We start from the raw sequence: 22,280 nt of genomic DNA on the forward strand, positions 1-22,280 counted from the left end.
GGCAGGCGGCACAGAGATGCACACCTGTGTATCCATCTTTACAGCCCAGGGGCTGCGTGAGACACCTTGGGGAAACAGCCTGAGCCTCGCCTGGGATGTGAGAGTTCTGCTGTGGTTCTAAATTGCTTCGCAGATGGTGCTGGCCCACTGCCTGTTCCTGCTCTGCTCTCTGGAGCTCCACGAGCTCCTCTTTGCAAGGGCAGGTATCTGCATCTGGTACCTCCTTGGCCAGCCTGTGCTGGCAGGTAAGAGCAGGTGCCCCAGCAACCCCCCAGCTGGTGGCCCAACCATCCCAGCACAGGCAGATGGGTTTTAGTGTGCCCCAGTCTTGACTTTGACTGCTCCTATTTACCAGTGCTGACGACCTTCAGAGAACAGGGGCCCTGGCAGATGCCAACCATCCCACATTTCCCGCTGGCTGCAGCACTCAGGGCTGGAACCAACATGCCGTGACCTCAGTACCTGGTGTCATCGGTGCTTGGTGCCATTGGTGCCCTGTGCCACCGGTGCCAGGCTCCTGCAGTGGCTCTCTGCAGCTTGGCATGGACACGCGGCAGGGGCACCACACGTCAGGATTGCTGGGGCAGTTTTCCAGCTGTTGCTGTCACCCGCACCTGTACCAGCACCTCAATCCTCACAACTGAGTCAAGACAGTTTGTTATTTCTTTGTAAGAGATGGGCAGATTTCCTCGTAAGAGACACCCACTCATGTCCCCCGTGCATTCAGCCCTCAGCTCCCTCCTCGCAGAGCCAACACAACCCTGCCGGTGCTCAGCAACTGGGACAAGGACCTTCTGCCTGACCCACCGGCTGCCCGCGTCTCTCTGCCCCCTAATATTCCTGAAAGTGCCTCCAGGAAGGTGCCCCCACTGTGGGAAAGGCAAAGCGACCTCTTTCTACAGTGTGCCCAGAGCAAGGGAGAGCGTCTGGTGTTGAGAGACTAAATCTAGTTGCTTCTCTTAAATACCAGGTGAAGAGCTTTGGCTCAAAATAGGGGAGGAGAAGTTCAATTTGAAAAGCATTTTATTGTTTTTAAGTGACTACTTTTGTGGCAGGTGTCCTGGAACAGCTGCTCTTTTTCTTTGCAACATTAAATACACTCTTTTGAAACTGCAAGGTTTGGGGCTTTAACACTGAAACTTCACAAATTATAAGAAAATAAGCATAAGTAAGAGGATCACATAGTTCCCAGGGGCATGAGGGTCTCTAGTTTCCATCAGATTAAACATTTCAGAGTGTCACTTTTGGTTTTCACTTGGTTGAGAAGTTTCGCTTTTTCTGTTTTGGTCCAAACCAAACCAATTCCCTCTTCAGCCCCCAGGACTGCCCCAGGAAATCCTGCACTCAACCTGAGCTTTGCGAGGACAACATCTGAGTGGGCTGTTCACCCAAGCCCTGATGGATCAGAATCCTCTGAACCAGTTCAGTACGACTCCTGTATCTCTTCATGAGCACAGCGCTGCTGCGTCTTTCGGGGTTCATCCCCTGAAGCACCAGATAACTCAATCTCCAGCCAGAAAAACCTCCCAGAATACGCTGAATTTGCTGGAAGGTGTGTTTTGCTGGATGTTGACTGAGTTATTCACGTATGTAAGGAAAAGTGGTGATGAAGAGTTCATCTGGGCCAGGTGAGTGCTCAGCCCTTGGCAGGACCTGAGACTCCACACTTGACTGGAGCAGAGAAGGGCCAAGGGAAGCCCCACCATACAGCTGCTCTGCCCGAGCGGCAAAACCCTGCTCACCTAATCCCGCACATTAGAAATATTGACCATTAGCACTGGATTAACGGGAAGGAATAGATATCGGCTCAGAGACAATCCCCAGACCAGAGGAGAGACAGAATTAACCAGCTTATTATTATTATTTAATGCCTATATTGTGAGAGCAGATGAATAATTCGTTTACAAGTCTCTGCATGCAAAGCTGTTACGAAGCTTAATTCATTAGTGCTTGTAAAGTGACTTGAACTCGTGAGATGAAAGGTGCCCTCTGAGTGCCAAGTACTATTCTGGCTCCAGTATTGCAGATCTTTAATAAGGATATTGAACGACTCCTCTGAGCCAGCACATTGCTTTTCAACTTCTTTATGGCTGTTTTTACAAGCACTACCCTAGAGAGCCAAGAAAATATGAAGTTGCAGGAAAACAAAATGCCATAACAGTGCACACAGCTTAACACACCTGCCAGTTTTCCTCCCCACGGGGCTGGTCAGAGGGGAGCAGAGTCCCACCAGTGACCTGACTGCACAGCCAATGGGCCGGGGTGACGACCCCACCACCGGGGCCTCGCTCCCTGTCTGGGTCACTGCCTGCCAGCGGTGCCAGTCTCAGGGGTCTGTCACAGCTCTGCTGTGGCAACAGAGCTGTGACAGCTCTGGGCACATCGCTGGATGGAGGCTGAGAGAGGGCAAGTGGGGAGGGAGGAATATCAGGGTGGATGCTGGGGACTGTTGGCAGGGTTTCTGGTTTGCTGCCTTGCTTGCTCTCCATGCTGTTGAGTTTGGCCAGTTTGTGGGGAGGTGACAGTGGAGAGCCACCCACCTGTCCCTACCATCCACAGCCTGCTCTCACCTCCCCTGACAAACACTCTGGTGATGGGGTGAGTGGAGGGCGCTTGATTTTCCTCCAGCGTGCTCCACCTGCCACGCCAGGAGCTGTGTCCCCCTGTGCCTTTCCAGCTCCACTCTGCCTGGCCACACAGGGTGTTGGGGGACATGGTTCTCCCCATGGAGGGGGTGATGGGGCTGGCTCTTACGCGGCTCCCAGCACCTCAGAAACACAGGCCAGCTGAATGACTTCACAGCAGAAGTGCTCACGTCCCCGCTGGTTTCTTCCAGACCCCTCCTGGCTCACTCTCCGCCAACACAAACCATGCCAGCCCTCCCGCTCTCCTCACTGCTGAGCAGATTTATGCTAGCTGACATGCTTTCCTTCCCTGTGCACTGAGCGGACTTTCATGGACTCCCTCGATGGAGATTTTGTGACAGTATCATTTCTCTGCTCTGTGCAGCCACTTTTCTCTCTGCCAGGCTCCGCCAAGCTCAGGCACGATGGACTGCACTCACCCTCTTTGATAAGCCTGCTTCCTTCACATTCATCTTCCTGCAGCTATTGTTGCTCACTTATCAGGTAAGAAAACGTGGCCATGAGCCCACAGAAAAGTCTTCCCTGCCTTAGCCAGGTGGGAAGATCTTTCCCTAGCTGAAAGTGCACCTGTGGCATCTCTAATTGCTGCTGCATTTCCCATAAACTGTAACAGGATTTGAAAAGAAAATGTTTTCTAAAACTTCCCGCTTGGAGGAGAGCAGGAAGTGTCGACAAGGCATGTGGAACACAGCACAGCATCACACTGCGGGCACCATCTCCAAATGACCAGGAAAGAGGCAAATTCTTTTATCAAGGGAAAAATGAACCCTCTGAAGAGAAAGCAGTGACCTCATCTGCCTTCCTCTCTTCACCCCTCGATGTTGCTGCAACCAGCAAACCTCTCTCATTATCTACAGAAGCAGCTCCCCCGAATTGCTGGGGAAGGCGCGCGGGTGCAGCCGGAGCCTGGCTGGCCGCCGCCCGGCTGCGCTGTGTTTGGCACGCCGGGGAGCGCGGGAGCCGGGGACGCGTCATGGCTTGGCCTGCTGGGGCTCAAGTGCAGTAAAGGACTCATCATTTGCATTAATTATTCCAAACCCTCTTTACTTAGAGGAAAATAAAATATTTATCAGAGACTCGTGGCTTTGGCAAAGGAGATTAAACTCAGATTAAATTTTTAGATGCCTGTAAAATTTAATTGGCATTGCTGTAGGACAGTTTATGTCTCTGAACACTAAACGGGCTTCTCCAACCAGTGCTAGTCTGATCTTTGGAGAGCTGTGCCCTTCCGGCATCCTCAGCATTGCCCAGGGACCAACCTGGGCTGGTGCCCTTGAGCCACCAGGCTCCTACCCTAGTTTGACAGCACCAACCACATCTGATCTGGCAATGCTGCTGGCAGACACAGCCCTTTCACCATGTCCTAGGAGAACTTGGCACCTGTGATACAGCTGGGTACCAGAGAGGGCGGATCTGCTCAGGAGAAGGTGGAGCTGGTCAACAGTGACTGGTCCTGCCTGTTTCCAGCAGGCCTGGGACCCATCTGCAAAGCCCATCTCCAGCTCTGGTCCTGTCAAGTGGTGGGGATGGCAGGTCCCCACAGCTGCTCAATATGAGCCTCTGAAGGAGTCTGATTTGGGTAGATGTCTCTGACTTCCCGGAGTTTTTTGCAGGGACGCAGCCTTTGCAGCCTTCACTTTGTCATGGTCGGTAAGCTGCCATCTCCTACTCCCTGTTATCTACTGAAATTCATTCCTTCCCCAAGCCTGAGCCTGGCTTGGCCCTGGCCTTGGCAGTGTCCTTCCTGAACAAGGTGCCTGGGAAGATGTACACCCCAGGACAGACAAACTTCTTCCGGACAGACAGAAAGCGAAGCGCACCAGGACGTGAGTACATGGCGAGGAGACAGGCACGGCGCACCCCAGCAACCGGACACACCGGGGAGAAGCTGGCGGGGGTGCGCGTATCAGATTATAATGGCTAAACTGCTAATTATCCTCTGCCAGTCTTGCAGAAAATCTGTTCTCTCTCTCTCACGCGTGGATAGCAATATGCAGTCTCGTTCTCTTGTTTTTTAAAGTGATGCTCTATATCTAAATAAAAGTGAAGGATGGTTAAATTGTACTATTCAAAGGGATGGAGACCAACTGTCCCGTTCAGAGGTTTTCCCTTCAGGCAGCAGTTTTGTCAATGTTGTATTTGCCGAGCTGTGCTCTGCAAAAAACACCCTGGGCTCACTTTGCCCTGCCTGTATGTTTTAGCACTCAGCATAGGCGGCAATCAAGCTATCCAGGCTTCTGCTTCTTGCTCTTATGCTGTACTTTTCCTGTTGATGCCAACAGCTTTGCAAGAGCTTGGGAAACAAGATTTCACTTTGCTCTTGTCCCTGGAGCAGAAACTCACAAGTGCCAGGGAAAGAAATCTAGAAATGTTGAACCACAACCTTGAAATCCAGAGAGCTGGATTCTGGTCTGGCATGGCAGAAATAACCCAGCAGCCTTACTCCCAAGAGAAAATCCTGCCACTGAGATCAGAATCAATCCAACGAGTTTTAAAACATATGACACCTCTTCCTTGCTGTACTCTGCTCCTGCACCAGCTATTAGGTTTCCAAACCCACATTTGCTACCCCAACTCTCTGCCTTTCCCAGAGTGGCTGCCTTTCCAATAATTTAATGGTTTCCTTTTTCAGTCAACCTTGTTAATGCAAAGAGCAGGTTTTTCATTTCAGGATTAATGTCCCCAACTCCACTCTTCCCAAAGGCTTACACAGACATTAAACAGGTAACTCTTTGCTTTCTGGCAGGCAGAAAGCCTCTCTGGCGTCACCTGACTGAATTGAACAGAGACATCAAAAGAACCTGTCAAATCCAATGTGACCAGATGGCGAGTGGAAGTCGAGAAGCACCGAGGCAGAGCAAAGACTCAGGCTGCTGCTGTGGCAGATTTCAAAGAGGACAAATCCCACAGAGATTTTCCCCCTCAAGGAAAAGAGGATGAAAGCACAAGGGTTCAAGCAGTCTCGAATACGCAGGATGCCACCGTGCAAGAGCGAGGCAGGGCTGTGTGGTGCCCCGAGCACGGCTGCCGCCCCAGCCCCCTTGCGGGTCCCCGCGGGGCTGGGGTCAGTGCTGGCTGGTGCAAGGGGCACCCACGGGAGGTGTGACGTGCTCGGTGCCTCGGTGGAGAGCTGAGGCAGCCAAGGGCAGGTCCTGCAGGGCTCCCCGGCACCCTACAAGTGCTTTACTGGCTGTGGTGGGAATGTGGCCCACTCCCACGCATGTGCTTCATTTCAATTCAGCTCAATACAACTCTCCAGTTATAAACACACTTGATTCCTTTCCTGAATCGGGGCCACACTACAATCCATCAGCCTGCAGGCAGGTTAGATATGCAACACGGAACTGCAGTGAATCCATAAAGCAGACCATATTGATGTAAAATGTGAACTTACGTGAATATAAATCAGGCAGGCTTTGACACACAAGGTTGCTATGACAGGGGTACTTCAGAGTGTTTCAGTTAATTAATACTTGATTCATTTTAATGCCTCGAACAACTCTACAAGCCATACAGGTTGGTCTGTATTTTGTCACTCATGGGTCCACACCTGTTTAGGCAGCTCACCCCAGCCAATTTTTGCTTAAAGGGAAGCTGCAAAGTGAAATGCATTATTAACTCAACCTCTATAATCCTCTCATCACGTCTCATGAGATGCTTATTAATATCAAGCTTTCCAAGATGAAACATATGGAGATGCCAGGGATGAAAGAGAGACTGTAACATGGTGGCGTTTCAAGTGACTCTGAATGCTCGAGATCACCAATGGCTGGTAAAGGCTGGAAGGGGCACAGTGCAATGGGGAGGGACGGCTGGAGAGCCCAGCACACCGCAGGGTGCTCAGCGCTTGGGCACTAGAAACGAGCCCCTTCCACCAGGCTGGTGTGTGTTCCACAGGTTTCCCAGCCAGGCTACAACTGGGGATGTGCAGGCAGGACTGTGGGTGCTTGGAGATGGGCAATCTGAGCCTTTCCAGAGCGCTGGCACTGAAACAGGGGGTGTGATGGGGACTGAGCGTTGGGTGGAGCCGCCCTGCCCTGTGGGAGCTGTGGGATCCTCAGATGAGGAGGGTGGCTCCCATCCAGGGCTTGAGAGTGAAGCTGAGACTCCAGCGTTTCAGACTCCTCCTACACTTGCTGAACCACACGACCTCCTCTTGCCTTGCTGCCCCTCAGAGTGACTGCAGTGTCCGCATCCGTGCCCAGCCAGGCCGAGCCTTGCGCAGCCAGAGGTCTTGGATGCTGCATCGACAACCCACTGGCCCTCAGAGGGGAGGTTACGATCACCAGACAGGAACGTGGGCAAAGCACATTAAAGGATGGGGTGATCCTCCCCAATCCTTATGCAGATCTCAGGCACCACCACCCCAGAAGACATCCTGCAGGCAACAGCCAAGAGAAAAGCCCAAGCTGGCATATGGATGGAGGGGCCAGGAGAAAAACAATGAGATTGAGGGAGAAGAACAAAATCCTTCATAAGGAAGGATTGCAACACAGCAGCTGCAAATCCCCAGCTGGTGGCATGGCACAGCTCATCACCCTTCTCTCCATAACAGCACCCTGAGTCCTCAACGCAGCTTGCTGCACCCCAGCAAGCCAGCTGCCCCCCAGGAGTAGCCTGAAAAACTCTAAGGACAAACCCCAAACATGGCGGCAGGAATTCGAGAAACCATTTTGGTTGACAGAGACAACAATAGTTTCTCCCAAGAGGTCACTGTGTGACCACATGTGGCCACCACGGCAGACAGAGAGGTGCTGAGAGCCCGGCTCTCTGCTAGGAAAACCCTGCCAGCATTGCTTTGAGGCACCCCATTAGCACACATCATTCAGTTAGCTTTATAGTGAATGTGAAAAAGCAACAACAGTTACAGATAAAATCTAATTTTCTAGGGGAAAAAATGAATAAAATACAATGTAGGTTCTGTGTGAATGAGTTGATCCTGTGTCAAGCACTTGTTACCGCTCTGCCATGGCCTCTGTCACAGTGTAGAGGGTAGGTGATGTTAACATGTGTTCCTCCCTGTCCATTCTTCTGCCACAGCCAAGTGTCTGCAGAAGAAAACAGCACCAGGCGCTGCCACCGTAGCTGCAGGCTTGCAGGTGTCCAAGGCAGAGACCGTCAGTGTTTAATCACAGTCATTTCTAGTGATGGATTCATTGACAGGCTAAGGAAAAACCAATGTTCTGTTGGCCTCTTGTCTCCCACAAGCTGCCTTCCTCAAGTGCTTGCAAGCAAAACTGCTGATCAAAAGTTGTAGCTATAGGGCCAACCTTTCCATTTTCGCCCACACTCCCTAATTTGCAACCCTTGTCACCGAGCCAGGTGTGTTTGGCAGCATGGAGAAGCCTCCACTGTGCCCAAGGTGGGACCTTCTCGGGGCAGCGGGGCACCAGGCACACGAGGCGGGCGAGTGCGCGGATGAGGGGCTGACACAAGCCGGGGCACAGAGGAGCATCTGGTGGCCGGGAGAGCATCCAGGAGATCCAGGCAGGGTTCTCCCAGTAGGTGCACACCAAGACTGGCACTCAGGGTTCACACCTAGACCCTCCCAGCTGGGACGGCAGACAGGCAGTGTGGGGAGAAGCAAGTACAGAGCAGTCATAGACTGGAGGGTCGGAAGCACCAGGGTAGAGACACAGCACTGGGCTGCAAGCCCGCTGAAAGGCAGCTTGTTTGCAGGTGTGAGCCCAGCCAGAATGATCCTTCACTGGACAAAATGGGTCCTAATCCTATTTTTACTCTGTGGTAGTAAATGTGCCCTACAATACCCAGTGTGGCTTTTACAGGGAGAGACATCACACACAAAAAAGGAAAAATAACCACTCTGAGTACAGCAGCCAAACTGATACAAGGACTGGAAAGGATGACTTATGGGCAGAGACTAAGGGAATTTAATTCGTATAGCCTAGAAAGATGATGCCTGAGAGGGAACATGATAACACTATATAAATATCTAAAGGGCAGTTGTATGAAGAAGAGGAAAAAAGTGACGCATGCACCAGCCGTGGGAGTGCTGTGATGGACCAAAGAAGGGAACAGTTTCCCAAGGGCGGGCTGTTACAGCTGGGTGGGCAGAATGCAGAACAGCCTGCCTGGAGCCTGCACGTGGTTTCCAGCCATGGCCAGAGGGGAGCAAGGAGGGCTGGGAAGGAGCACGAACAGTGAGGGAGGCGGCCGTGGCCCTTACCTGGGCTGGGCCTGGCTGCACTGCCTGGGGGTCGGGTGGCACCTTACCCTGCACACCCCGCACACAGACCCACACACAGACCCGCACACGGACCCCGCACACGGACCCCGCACACGGACCCGCACACGGACCCCACACACAGACCCGGCACATGGACCCGCACACAGACCCCACACACAGACCCGGCACACGGACCCCGCACACGGACCCCGCACACGGACCCCGCACACAGACCCCGCACACGGACCCCGCACACGGACCCCGCACACAGACCCGGCACACGGACCCCGCACACAGACCCCGCACACGGACCCCGCACACAGACCCCGCACACGGACCCGCACACAGACCCCGCACACGGACCCCACACACAGACCCGGCACACGGACCCCGCACACGGACCCGCACACGGACCCTGCTCACGGACCCCGCACACAGACCCCACACACAGACCCCGCACACGGACCCCACACACAGACCCGGCACACGGACCCCGCACATAGACCCCACACACGGACCCCGCACACAGACCCCGCACACGGACCCGCACACAGACCCCGCACACGGACCCCACACACAGACCCGGCACACGGACCCCGCACATAGACCCCACACACGGACCCCGCACATGGACCCGCACACAGACCCCACACACAGACCCGGCACACGGACCCCGCACACGGACCCGCACACGGACCCGCACACGGACCCGCACACAGACCCCACACACAGACCCGGCACACGGACCCCGCACACGGACCCGCACACGGACCCTGCTCACGGACCCTGCACACAGACCCCGCACACAGGGCTGTGTCAGCGCCAGCTGTCTTGGCGCAGGCGCTTCTCCTGCGGGCTCAGGCACAGAGCTCCCGCACAGCCCTCGTTGGCCCAGCAGAGCCAGACCTTTCCAGCTCCCTTTGCTACCTCAGCTCTGCAGGGGGTGTCCAAGACCCAAGGCATCCAAAGCCCTAATCCTTCCTAGCACAGCATGCCCAGAGCCTTCCTGCAAAATGTCAGCCTTAGGCTGGCCTGCTTCAGCCTCGGCCATTAGGAAACACACCCAGGCAGCCCCAGGCTGGGGTGTCGTTTTGGGTGTCCCTGGAGCAGACGAGGAAGATGACATCCCTGGGCACAACAACCGCAGTGGTCCCACAATGGAGACAGGGGTGAGGTACACTGATGTCTGTGTTCCTGCCACTTTCCCCGCTCTTCCTTGCAAATTTGAGTTGCTTTTTACAATCACATTTGTTGCTGCTTCATCTTCTTCTTCAAAAAAGATTTTCTCTCTGCCGTTGCCATGTGAAAAACCCACACAAACAACAGGAAAACTGGCTACCTCTGCGCAGAACCCAGCACAGTGACTGCAGAGCGACTGTGACACAGGCAGCAGCCTAAAAAAACAGGAGAAAAATAGATTTTTCCCTTCAGCCCTTCCAGACACATGACTTGGAGACTTATTATAGTAATAACAGGCAAAAGATTTTTTCAGAGGAGAGGCTGGTCTCCGTTTGTTTCTCCCTTGCATTGATGAGGTCCCTTCACCAATTTAAACAGGACAGATTCTGCTTTCAGCTGCCCTCGTTTCGAGCTGAGCCGCTATTGAGTAACGAACCTACCCAATGTAAGGAATCCCTCAGACTTGAGTCCTTACCATGAGAGAAGCCCATGCCACGGGGCTGAGCCTTTGCGAGGTGGTGTACAGTTAAACCTGCCATTAATTGCTTTCTACCTATTACAGCTAATTTGCTTGGCTCGGATCCCAAAGCATTCTACGTAAACTACGTTACCAAACAACACAGTGCAAAACACAAAAGTCATGTGTGTTGGCACCCCCCTCTTTCCTTCTCCAGTGAGCTGCCTGCAGAACAAACAGATGAGGTGTCCCCGTTCACATCCACCACCCTCAATGCCCGGGGACAGACTGTGGAGACACATCACTGGCATGCAGGAGGTCTAGCAGAAGATAAGTCTTTTGGGTGATTGTCCTTGTATTTGCCTATCTGCAAAGGGCTTAAAATAAGAATGTATTTGGATCTGCACATTTTCAAGTGCATCTGTAATTACCCAAGTTACTAGGAGTAGATGACCCTGAGGTGCTGACACTCCATTGAAGCTCAGTGCCCTTTGATTTCTGCCCAGCCAGCTGTGAGTTGTCATGGAGACTACATCTGTCACCCATTTGTTCACAGGCCTTTTAAATAACCCAGGCTAGCCAGACCTCTCCTGGTTTGGTGTGTGCCCACCCCTGATTTTGCTCTCCTGTCTTTTCTTTTACTCCAGCAAGGTGGGTGGTTCCCACTAGAGCTGCCAGAGGTGCTGCCAGGCAGCCACCACGGTCTGTCCAAGCCAAACCTCCTCCCTCGGACTGGAGGGGACACAGGAAGCTTTGTTCCTGGAAGGGACTTCAGCCCTGGTGGGCTTGAAGCAGGAATGGGTATCAGCTCAGGAGCAAAGATGCCCATTGCTGAAGATATCCTGATTTATATCAACGGCTATTCTGTATTTCCATCACTACTCGGAACCAGGCCCATGCCCAGTACTGCTATGGCTGAAACCAAAGTCACTCTGGGCTAGACTAACCCCTTTCCCATCTGAGACTTTATGCGATGGTCTCCATATGAATTTTCCCCACATCTTCTGCCTGGAGCTCAGAGACTATGCACTGTGGTGCAGATGTCTGGCAGGATCCTTGCCGAGGTGAGGGTTTTGAAGGGGTGCTCAGCTTGGGTGGCCCCAGCAAGCCAGGAAATGCTTTGTTCACTGAGTTGCAGGATTCACCTTCCTCATTTTCTGACACAGTTACAAGATTTGCTTGGGCTCTCAGCTATCCTGGCCTCACCACAGGACAGGAGTCAGAGTCAGGGCAGCACAGGAGGCTTTTGGCTGCTGGGCCTCTGCGTGTCTGGCCCCACACGGAGCACGGGTTTGCCTGGGGTGCAGGTGGGGCTACCACAGTCCCAGAAGAGAGCGGGTCTGGGGGGCTGAGAGCTGGCAGTGTTGTCCCTGCACACACCTCCCACAGGGGGAAGACAGAGTAAATTCATGAACTCTTAAGTGCAGCAGCCCAGCAAGGCAGAGGAAACTGGGTGTGCAGCAGCTGGCGCTGGCAGAGAGAAAGCCAGTGTCCTTCCCACGGGAGGCTGCCACTTGCTGTGTGACCCTGAGTTAGTCTCAGCTATCCACAGTTCTCTCAGCGTGCCTCAGTTTCCCTTTTGCTCTGATGAACTGGCTTGGCAGGGGACTGTCGAGCTCACTTCGTTCATCCCTGGGTGGCATTTGAAACTCTGGGACAGGAGGTGTTGCTGAAATATTGTATTCTATGTACCACTGAACAACAGCCTTAGGCTGACTCTGTTTCCAGCAGTGCTAGTTAGAGGTGCTGGGCACTGATGAGCCCTCCCCAAGGCTCAGCACCTGCACCCAGGGCTGTGGGACCTCGATCACGGAACTGCAGGGAGCTGGTCTTCTTCTGGGCTCTTACTGGCAGTGCACAGCACACTTTGTCACTGCAGAGCAATGGAGAAGCAAACGGGCTCAAGGAGACTGACAGGGAAAAAATAACATGTATTTCTGCCCTGGTCAGTGGGAAGCGAGCACTGCGGAGGTGCAGACAGCACATCTGAACTGGACCAGGATGGCTCAGAAGGACTGTGCCAGTCAGAGGATCTAGACCAGGACCATGGAAGAAGCTCCACCTCTTCCCTCCAATGAGGGATCCTGCCTTTTTCACCCACGGGTCCCCTCTGCCCCAGGGAAGGCTCCCACCGAGAGCAGGGAGTGCTGCTCCAGGCTGGGGGCGCAGTGCGGAGCTGCTGCCTGCAGCGCTGCACAGCGGGGGCAGAGGGAGATGTCAGGCCCCACCTCCTACCTGGTGTCAAGAAGCATTTGTTCATTTCCTACCTCTATCTCCTTCCCTCACTCCCTCCATGGCTCCAGGACCCTCTGCCATCTGGGCACTAATTACAACATATCCTGCCCCTTTCTTTCCCCAAGGCTAGCCCAGACCTTGCTGTTTACAGAGACTGAGCAAAGCTGAGTGCAGAGAGAGGAGTGGTAAACGCAGGCAGGCATTTACAGAGCTGTGGCCAGGAGGGTCTGTTTGAACATCTAATTAGATCACAGCAAACCTCCTGAATGGCAAAACCACAGCCCTGTCACCCCCTCGAGACATCGAGCCATGCCCGGATTGCTGTCTGATTCTGATCTACATTATTCACCATAATCCTTAAAACTGACTCAAGCAATGAGGTTCATTGCACAGCTCACTGGATTTAATCCACCACTCCAGTGGTGCTAACGAAGCTAATGGCACAGGCAGAGAAGGAACACATGTATAGCTAGGAGGCAGAGATAGGGCATTAACCTGACCATATGCTTTCAACCCACTTTACTCTTCCACCCTCACCCCAATGCCCTTTTGCAGCACTGGGGGAGACCAAAATCAGCAGGAAGAAGGAGGAAGGCACCGGGTTCATTTCTACATATGGTCCATCTACCCCAACCTAACACACTGGGACAGGCTGACATGACACCGAACCCTGTGTGTGTGCAGCATCCCAGTAACACCCCCGTCCAAACATCCTCCCACCCACCTGGCTCTGCCCTTTGCTGTCCCCACCAGTGACATTTCGCAGGGGTGCAGCACAGCCCCATGCCCCCTCGGGAGCACCGGCTGTTCTGTGCACAGTACGGGCAGTGCTCCGGGCACCGCGCTGCTCCCACCCTGCTGGGGCATCACCGCAGACCTTCAGGTGTGTAACGGGAGAGGGAAGGTGAGGAGGACCCGAAATGTCCCTCCACAGCCTGTCAGCAGGGCAGGGCAATGGATGGGAGGAGGCAGGACTGTTTTCAGAGAAGTTTCTGGAGAGCAGAGAGTCTGGAGAAGGACGGCTGTTCTGTTAGTGATCAAGGGGAAGAGGACTGACCTAACTCTCCTGGGAGGATGGCAGGATGAGCCCAAGCATCCGCAGCTCCTTCTGCTTCCGTGCTGGGAAAGGAGCAGCTTGGGAGAGCCAGGCACACAGCTACCACCCATCTGGGAATGGCCTCCTCAGCTTTAGCAGTTGTTGAAAATGGGCTTGAGCCACCAGCCAGTAACCAAATCTCAGCCCTCAAAGCCACCCCAGCCACAGAAGGCAAAGCCCGCCATTGCTGACTTCAGGATCTGTCAGCAGGGAAAGGTGCTCTGCAGAGGCAAAGGCACTCAAAGCCCAAATTAGCCACACTGGGCTCAATCTGAGATTTTGACAGCAGATGCCAAATTTATTTCCAAACGCACTCTGGAAATGTCACCGTGCTGGTCGGAAGGAATCGGGTACATGCTCCCTTTTAAATAGAACCAAGCATATGGGAGGAGGATGATTAGATTGCTTCCAAGCTGCCAAGTTTCTTTGCTGCAGCTAAAAATCTTCCCCAAAATGTCCCAGCCCACAGTGTTTCTGAGCACTGAAATCTGTGCCGAGACTTCCATTGACAGTTGTGCTCCAACCAAGAAAACACATTGCCCCAGTGAAGTCCTAGGTAGCCCCAGCCTCGGCTGGGGAGTCTCATGCCTTTCCTTGCAAACCAGAGCAACCCCTTCCCTCCCGCAACCCTGTCCTGGGGAGGGGGCAGAGTTTCCTTCTGCCTTTCACTCTGGCGAAAAAGCAATGATCTCAGACTATCTGGTCTCCTACCCAGTGCAGCACCTGCCTGTTCAGGAGGAACCATCTCCCTGCCAGAGGCTGGATGGCATCCCTCTAATCACAGCCACGCAGACCCTGCTGCACTGAGCCAATGCATCCTGAGCTGCCCAGGTCACCCAGAAATCCAGTACACCCTGGTACAGAGGGGCAAAACAACTCAGCAGCTGTCTGCAAACCAAGAGGTGAGCAGTAAAAACTCCACTAGCTCCTGGAAGATAAACCCCCTGGGCTTTCATGGTACAGCTCGCTCCCTTTGGTGTCTTCAGCACTGGGACCCCAGTGATCCTGGCTGCAGCACTGGGTCACTTGCAGGCTATGCTCTGACTCTTAGAGGTGACAGTGCAGTGTGACAGCTCAGGAAATAGAAGTGCTCCCTCTGCTTTCACTGCTCGGGACAGGATTCAGGCCCCACAGTCGGCTGGGTATGGAGGGAATGAGGGTGGGAGGAGAGATGTGGATGTCCTCGGGGGCTCATTAGTGGTGCTGCAGGAGTGGTGGCTGTCCCACCCACTTCAGGGACACCTGGAGCGGAGCAACTACAGCACCTGCAGATCGTCTCCAGGTTCATCCTCAGTTTGGAGGGAAGCGACGTAAGCCACAAGGGCCTGCTTTTTGCAGGCTAGAGGCAGGTTTAGCAGCCCAAAGTGCAAAGCAGCAGCACTGCGTCATCCCTTGTGACAGTCCCAATGAAGGGATGACCTTGGGATCACCCAAACCTTTTCTGCCCCACTGAGAGACTGAAAAGGGCACAAATAGCTACCCGGTGCTTGGCAGGGCATTTACTTCTCTCTGTAGGTAACACTAAAGCTGCCCCAGGGAGCAGAGAGCATTGTGGCCTTCCAGGAGAGGACACGTGGTCAGCGCTGGTTTCCAAACCTGGGGATGGTGCTCCCTCCGACCTAGTCTGCTTGAACCTCTGCCAACGCAGTACAGGGGACAGCCAAGAGCGAGCACACACCGTCCCTTCAAAACCAGCCTCCACCAGCCATCCTCATTTTCCCAGCAAGAAAGCAAAGTATGCCCAGACCCGAGGGGACCAGGAGCGGTGTCCTCCCTTCTGGTGCAGGACTAGCCTGTGACACTTCTGAGTCCTCCAGACCCTCTCTCTGGTGCCCCATTGCCAAAGCATCCACCAGCTTTCTCCACTAACACACCAATCCGCTGTGTTGCAGACATAAACATCTCACTGTCTTACATCTGCTCTACCTGCTCTATAGTGCTTTTCAGACCCAGGACTCCAAGGAAGGCACAAAGTGAAACCAGCAGTCCTGCCCCTGATCAGCAGACTGGGAAAACAGAGCACATTGCAAAGAGGCAAGAGGCCCCAAACCAGCTGAGCGTCATCCTCTCCATGGTCCCTGAGCAGCGCTGCAGCCCCCCAGCCACACCACACTGCCCCAGAGGGTCCCAGGAGGAGTGTCATAATCCCACCTGGCAGGCTCAGGGTCCCAGAGCCCCAGACTGGCCCAGAAGAGGCTGTAAGACAGCCGAACCCAGAGGGCAGGAGCAGGACTGCTGAGCCCAGGCAGGGAAAGCGGCACAGCTGCTCCCAGCTCTGCTCTCAGCCCACGCGCTGCTGAGTGGCGGGTGGGAGGTTTTCTCTGCATTGCAAATCCCTTCTTGTTTGAGTGCTGCAGTGCTGCTTGGAAGGAAAACAACCGCTCTGAAGAGAAAAGGGGTGCAGAACAGCACCAGCACCTTCTCCTGCCCAAGGCAGGTCCTGGAACTGGCCCCAGGAGAGCCTGGATCCGTAGATAAATCTAAAGCTTCCCTAGCAGACAGCCTGGCTGGGAGCAGGAGCCACCCATTCCCATTTTGCTGTGCCTGCTCCTAGCACAGATAGCCCTGGCTGAGCTCTCTCTGCAAACCTGGGAAGCAGGAGGAGAGGAGGAGAAGGCAGAGGGAAGAAGCCTTGCAGGCCTGCGGAGGCTGGCTGGCAGCACAACAGGAGCTGTGTGAAACGGTGGGAGCAGAGTGCTCGTGGCGTGGCTGCAGCCCCGTGCGTGGGCCCTGGCGCTCTGGCCGCGTGCTGGTGCGGGGCCAAGGCACAGGCAGCCTGCAGCACTGTCCCTGTGTGCGCCATGCAGCCCCCCTGCCAAACCAGTTGGAGGACCAAGGTTGGGAGAAAACTGGACTGGGGGAAGTTGTTCCCTTTTTGGTATACAGTATTGGGAAAGCTGCTCATTTCTGCCTGGTCTGTATAGGCATCTGTGCTCTGAGGCCCCAGGAACGCGGCTGTCCCCTTCCCAGAGGTTCAGGTTGCTCATGATCCCAACCTATAAATGCATCTCCACGCGTGCACATCAACACCCACTTCACACGCCCCACAGCAAGTTCTCTTGCCAGGCACACAGCACTACTGGGCTATGAAGATCTGTTGGGAATCCACAGCAAAACAATCCCCACATTTGCTGGTGCTCAAGTTTGCCCATCACCAAGTTTTTAGGAGCCATCTTACTCAATGATTGCCACCACTATCCAAGGAGAAAGAGGTTGGTTTTGTGCTCCTTGGCCCAGGTGCTGAGGGACTGAGGAAGTGTGGAAGTCTGAGGACAGTGTCCTCAGGGTCCTTTGCAGGTGACAAACCTTTAGGGCAGGGGTGTCCACCGGTGGCCACATCAGCCTCGTGGTTGTCTTCAAAGGGACCTGGAGGTGGATTTCATGCACCAGATCTTCTAACAAGAAGCACCGCAGGAACGTGTGGGGTCAGGAGATGCCAGATCCACCTGCCTTTGGCCAAGCTAGCTCTGCAGGTCTGCCTCTGCAGTCCCATTCTCCCCACCACAGCACCCACCTGTTCACCCCTCTGAGTTAGCTCAACCTTTTAGAACAAACCATACATCCATCCATTCATCCATCCATCCATCCATCCATCCACCTGGCCATCTGTCCTTTCTCTCTTTTATCTACACACAACCCAAATCCATCAGCTGTCTGGATTATTGTTTATCAAGGAAGGTAGTTGGGCAACTATTAGGATCTCCATTTGTTAGCTCCAGTCTGTGTCTGTGGGTTTCTCTACAGGGAAGGTGTACTATACTTTTGTGTCAGCCAGAAGATGAATCTCCATAGGTCTGGGCACTGACATCGCTTTAAAAACTTGAGGCCTGGGGCAAAAGGCGCCAAGCATTAAAGTCTGTTCTTTGCTTTTATTCAGTCTCTAAGCAAGTAAGCATCCAGAAGGGGTAGAGATGACTTCCCCTGCGGCCTTCAGCATATAAAAACCAGAAGGATCCCACAAGCTCATCACATACAAATGCGGAAGCTGACTGTGCAGGCAGCCCAGACCTCCTCCCTTTGAAACAAGGGCGGGAGCCTGCAAGTAAGGCACCAGGTTTCATGGCTCCATGTTATTCATGTTGTCCAGTGCTAGCAATTATCCAGGCTGAACATGAGCTCAGAGAACCACATCCCAGCCAAGCCTCCCCCCTGCAGAAACACCACTGCTCCGCGCTGCACCGAACACTTTGGGAAAGATGGGTCCTCAGCCACGCTTTGTCACAGATGTGCTCGGGAAATACGTTCCTCTCTCAGGAGGAACCCTAGGGAGTGTGGGCCAGGTGCTGGGCTGCACAGTGTAAATACTCGGCCTCTCGCCCTCTTCCATCACCTCCTACTGTACTCAAGGAAGCAAAACTCCGTAGGGCAGAAGGCCCCTAGTCCTTCCCAAACAGGCTGGACTCCAACTTTGAACCAAGCCCTGGGGTAATTCTGCTCCCATTTACTGCCTGTGCCTCAATAAGTAACTGCTGGAGCCTTAGATTAAGGTTCTCTTCAACATACAAAAGAAGACCATTAGGAGTAAGAAGTCCCCAGCTGCCTCTTCTCAGAGCTCTGGGATCTTTAATCGGTCTCACTCTTTAGTTTTTAATTTCAGATTCTCCAACAATGCACAAAGGCTCTGCCGTCCCTCTCCTGCAGACCAGCAGCTTCCTCCAGCCACACCGGCAAATCCTCACGGGAGCACAGCAAATACATCCCTGCTCCCCTGCCTTGCCCAGCCTGGGCTCCTTTGCACCTCCAGACCCAAAGTCAGAGGACGGGGCGGTTTGTGCTGTTGTCCAGCATAGACAGGAATCATCCCAGAGGCCTCTGTGCACAGACACAGGTACCAAAGGGATGGGGGCTTCTAGTGCAAGCCTTCTTTCTCCTTTAAACTGAGTTATTGGTTTCTCAGAAATGATAGGCAACAGGAGGATTAGCAAGACGCAGCCATGTATCTGGTGGAAGGGGTTGTTTTAGTTCTAAATTCCCTGGGCATGAACGCAAACTCAGAGTGAGACCAGAGCCCTGATGAGACACATGGCAAGAGACAGGCAGTTACACCTGCATTTTCTGGTACTTTCAAGAAGGGTTATGAAAGCAGAAGTCCAGAGTAGGGAAAAGGACCCAAGTCCCCTTTCTGAAGACATGTTTCTCTGAGCAACCTGTGCAGAAACTGCAAGAAGGACCCCGCTTCGGAGAGCCACGAGCAAAATCCTGCATCTTGAAGGTGTTGAAGCATCCAGCATCTCTCAGACAGGCTCCAGGAGGTGTTTGGCCTCCTTGGCACAGAAAAAGCAGGTGAAGGAGAGCAGCTCCAGGTCCTGCTCTGGGGCTCCATCTCCACCTGCATGGGGTGGTTGTGCCAATGGTTGCCCATAGTGAGCTTGTCTAGGAGTGGGCACACACAGGCCCGACTGTGCACAAGCATCCTCACCAGGTTTGGGGACCCAGCCAAGGCTGCCAGCGTGGCCTGGTGAATGAGGGGACACCTGGGAAGAGGGGCAGGGAGGGGCTGGCCCTTCATTTCTAGCCTGCCCCACAACATGGGAGGGCAGAGGCATCCAGAGGTGACTGGAGCCAAAGAAACATCATGCATCCCACCACTGTGTTCTGCTCCTGCCGTGTGTCCTTCACAGTAGGAAGTGCAGCTCTAGCCCACTGCTCCTCCCTCCTGAGCACAGCAGAACCATCATCCTGAACGCCAACCCACAGCCTGGTTATAAAGGATGCAGGAAGCCAGTCCAGCAGTGCAGCTATGCGTCCACCCAGCCAGGCTGTCCTGAGCTCTGCCACCTGCCTCCTGGGACATCACCTGCTGCACGCTGGCAGGTCCAGCCACAGACCAACACTGTGCAGCCACAGGGTCTGCAAATGCCACCCTGAAGTCCATCCCCATACCAGCACCATGGGTGCCTTCCAGTTGCATGGGCAGGGCAGGGGCATGTCCTGTGCACACATCCTTGGCCCTGACCTCGAGCCTCACAGGAACATAAGCAAAGACATCTCCAGGGCTTTTCTCCTCTCACATCCAGGTCAGAGAGGAAGACCCAGGCCTACCTTTGCCCCCATGCTCCTGCTGCCCAGGGCTCTCACAGTGGGGACTGGGACTGGTGCTCTTACTGTGCCATGTGGATCCCAAATGATAGGGACAGTCTGGCTGGTGTTGGAGGCCTCCCAACGCCCAGGGGTGTTCCCAGTGGTTTCTCCTATCCTAAGGACATAATTCTCCCCTGTGCAACCATCCGCCTTTGTGCCCCATGGGGCCTGTGGCTGTTTGCTCTCAGGTCTCCCTTCCCAAATCAGACACCAAGCTTTGTCTCACTCATCCTCCTGGATGTAACATCCAGGAAATACCCAAGTCAACCTTATTTCATTTTCTTCTAGCCCTTTTCCTGTCCTTGGCACTACAATGTGTGGGAGCTGCCTGGTCTGTCACTGTGTCTCAGTCATCACCAAACCACGTGCTCAGTTTGCGTCGGTGAGGTTTGCTGTTTGTGCATGTGCTGTTCAGGAGGAAAGCTGGAGAAGGTCTTTTCTGCAGTGCAGAAGGGGATGAGATTGCAGTTGTGCATGACCTCAGTCCTCAATCCAACACAGCAGCCATCCCAGATGCACAGCCCATCCGTCTGTGCATGTATGCCCAACCTCCACCCTCACCCCAAATCCGGAGGCTGCTGCACCACTAGCTAGAGCATCAATGTTAGGCAGGAACCTCGACGCCAGCCTGCAGAAAACCATGTCTCTTCTTCCTCAATGAACCCAAAAGGCTACAAAGACACTCTTTTATTGGCCCAGAGGGTGGGCAAAAAGATCATTTTTTACAAAACATCATGGATTTTCCTGTGCCAACTATTCAAAGAAGGGTTTTAGTAGCTGCTCTGTTGAGAAAGCCACATGCTGTGAAGGTCATGAGCTCCCTGGCAGCCTGTGCTGTTTGGAGAAGCTATTATCTACTTCTAAGTGGCATCAGGGCCAGGACAGGGCACTCACACCAGCCCCTGCACTCTCTCCCACCCCTTGGGGTCCCACAGCTGATTGCTATTGACCAAGGTTCCAGGGCTGTGAAGGAAAATTTCCTAACATGCGTTTGATGCTTGTTGGATTTTATGACCACATTCTCCCTTTGGGAGGCCAAATCCAGACCTTCTGAGTGTTTGGGTTTGGCTGAGCTGCTGATGGAGCCATTGTCACATCCTGGGACATGGCAGAAGATCACTCCTCACATGGGGTAGGCATGTGATTTATTCCTCCGTAGGTTTGGCCTGCCTATTTACTGCCTCTCAAATGTCTGTTGCTTTCATGAAAAGTTGTTTCCCAATGAACCTTAGCAACTGTGACAACACTCATTGACTCCAGAGCCCTGCCCTTGGAACAAGCTCATCTCTCCTTGGGGGAGAAATACAGGATTCCATGCACTTGAGGAGGCTGCAACCGTTGCCTACAGAAGCCTCCTTCTCTGACTTGCCAGAGGGGGTCAAGTATCTGCATTCTCTTGCCCACCTAGCCCACAGCAAGTCAGGGACCTTGGGGACTACCACATGCATAGCTGAACTCATGGTCACGGGCTGACAGCGGAGAGCAGAAAACAAACCACAGATCTCACTGCAGCTGGTGGGTGTAGGTGCCTCCTGCGTCTGCTTGCTGCTTGGCTCATGGCTGGCCTGGACTCCATGGGCTCTGCCCCGCGGCCACAGCAGCAACCTGGATGCTCCTGTGCTCTGGTATTGCTCCAGCCACTGCCGAGCATCACCGGCAGCAGACACCATCACAGCTCTCCCTGGCCACAGTCGCACCCATAACAGAGTCCTCCCTCTGTCCCAGGCCCCAGTTCTGGCCAAGCCAGCATCTCAAACCAGCTCACCTGTGCACCCTGGACAGCCCCATGTTCCCCTGACCCGTCAGCCTGGCGCTCAGGCTCTCTTTTTGCCTCACAGAGCAAGGGCATCCTGAGAGGAGAAGCCCCTGGCTTTCCAACACCCCCAGGGTCATCTTGCCTTTCAACCCGAGGAAACCCCAGGGAGCAGGACCGGGCCCCGCGGGGGTCCTGCCTCAGGCCCTGCCCTGCCCATGGTGCCCCGAGCACTCACAGTCTGGATGCTGCTCTCTGAGGTGACTCTTCTGCCAGGACGCTGCCGTCATTTGCGAGCTGGAGGACGTTGGTGGTCCATGCACTGGCTGCAGTGTGGGCAGAGCCAGGTGGCAGCTCTGTGACCGTGCTCACCAGGATCCTTGGGCTGAGGAGGGCAAAGACAAGAGTGAATCTAGGGAGGCACAGAAGAACACCAGTCCCTTCCCTGTCACAAAAGAGTCATCTTCCTCCAGCCTTCCCCTGCCCCAGGTCCCTTCAGGCCTACCCAGTGAGGGAGGGATCCAGCAGAGATGCTCCTGCTCCACAATACCCAGACTCCAGATGTACTACAACTTGTTGGGTTCAGAGCACACCCGTAGCCAGCATCTCCCACACGCACCTCTCTCCACCAGCCTTCCTGGCTCCCC

At 54.1% G+C, this 22,280-nt stretch overlaps 1 protein-coding gene across 5 annotated transcripts in view; it reads right to left on the bottom strand.

The window, feature by feature from the left end:
* The window catches only part of DLGAP4 (DLG associated protein 4), a 174,943-nt gene that overhangs the window by 124,953 nt on the left and 27,710 nt on the right, over positions 1–22,280 (bottom strand). For 4 of the 5 annotated variants that reach the window (XM_065032719.1, XM_065032720.1, XM_065032721.1 and 1 more), the window contains exon 2: positions 21,872–22,018. In XM_065032719.1, the coding sequence (XP_064888791.1) occupies positions 21,872–21,923 (52 nt within the window). In that variant the 5' untranslated portion in view covers positions 21,924–22,018. Of the gene's footprint in view, positions 1–21,871; positions 22,019–22,280 lie in introns of those variants that run through there. The other variant, XM_065032722.1, reaches the window with a different exon arrangement.

The sequence above is a fragment of the Columba livia genome, chromosome 16 (genome assembly GCF_036013475.1).
Source record: "Columba livia isolate bColLiv1 breed racing homer chromosome 16, bColLiv1.pat.W.v2, whole genome shotgun sequence".
NCBI lineage: Eukaryota > Metazoa > Chordata > Aves > Columbiformes > Columbidae > Columba > Columba livia.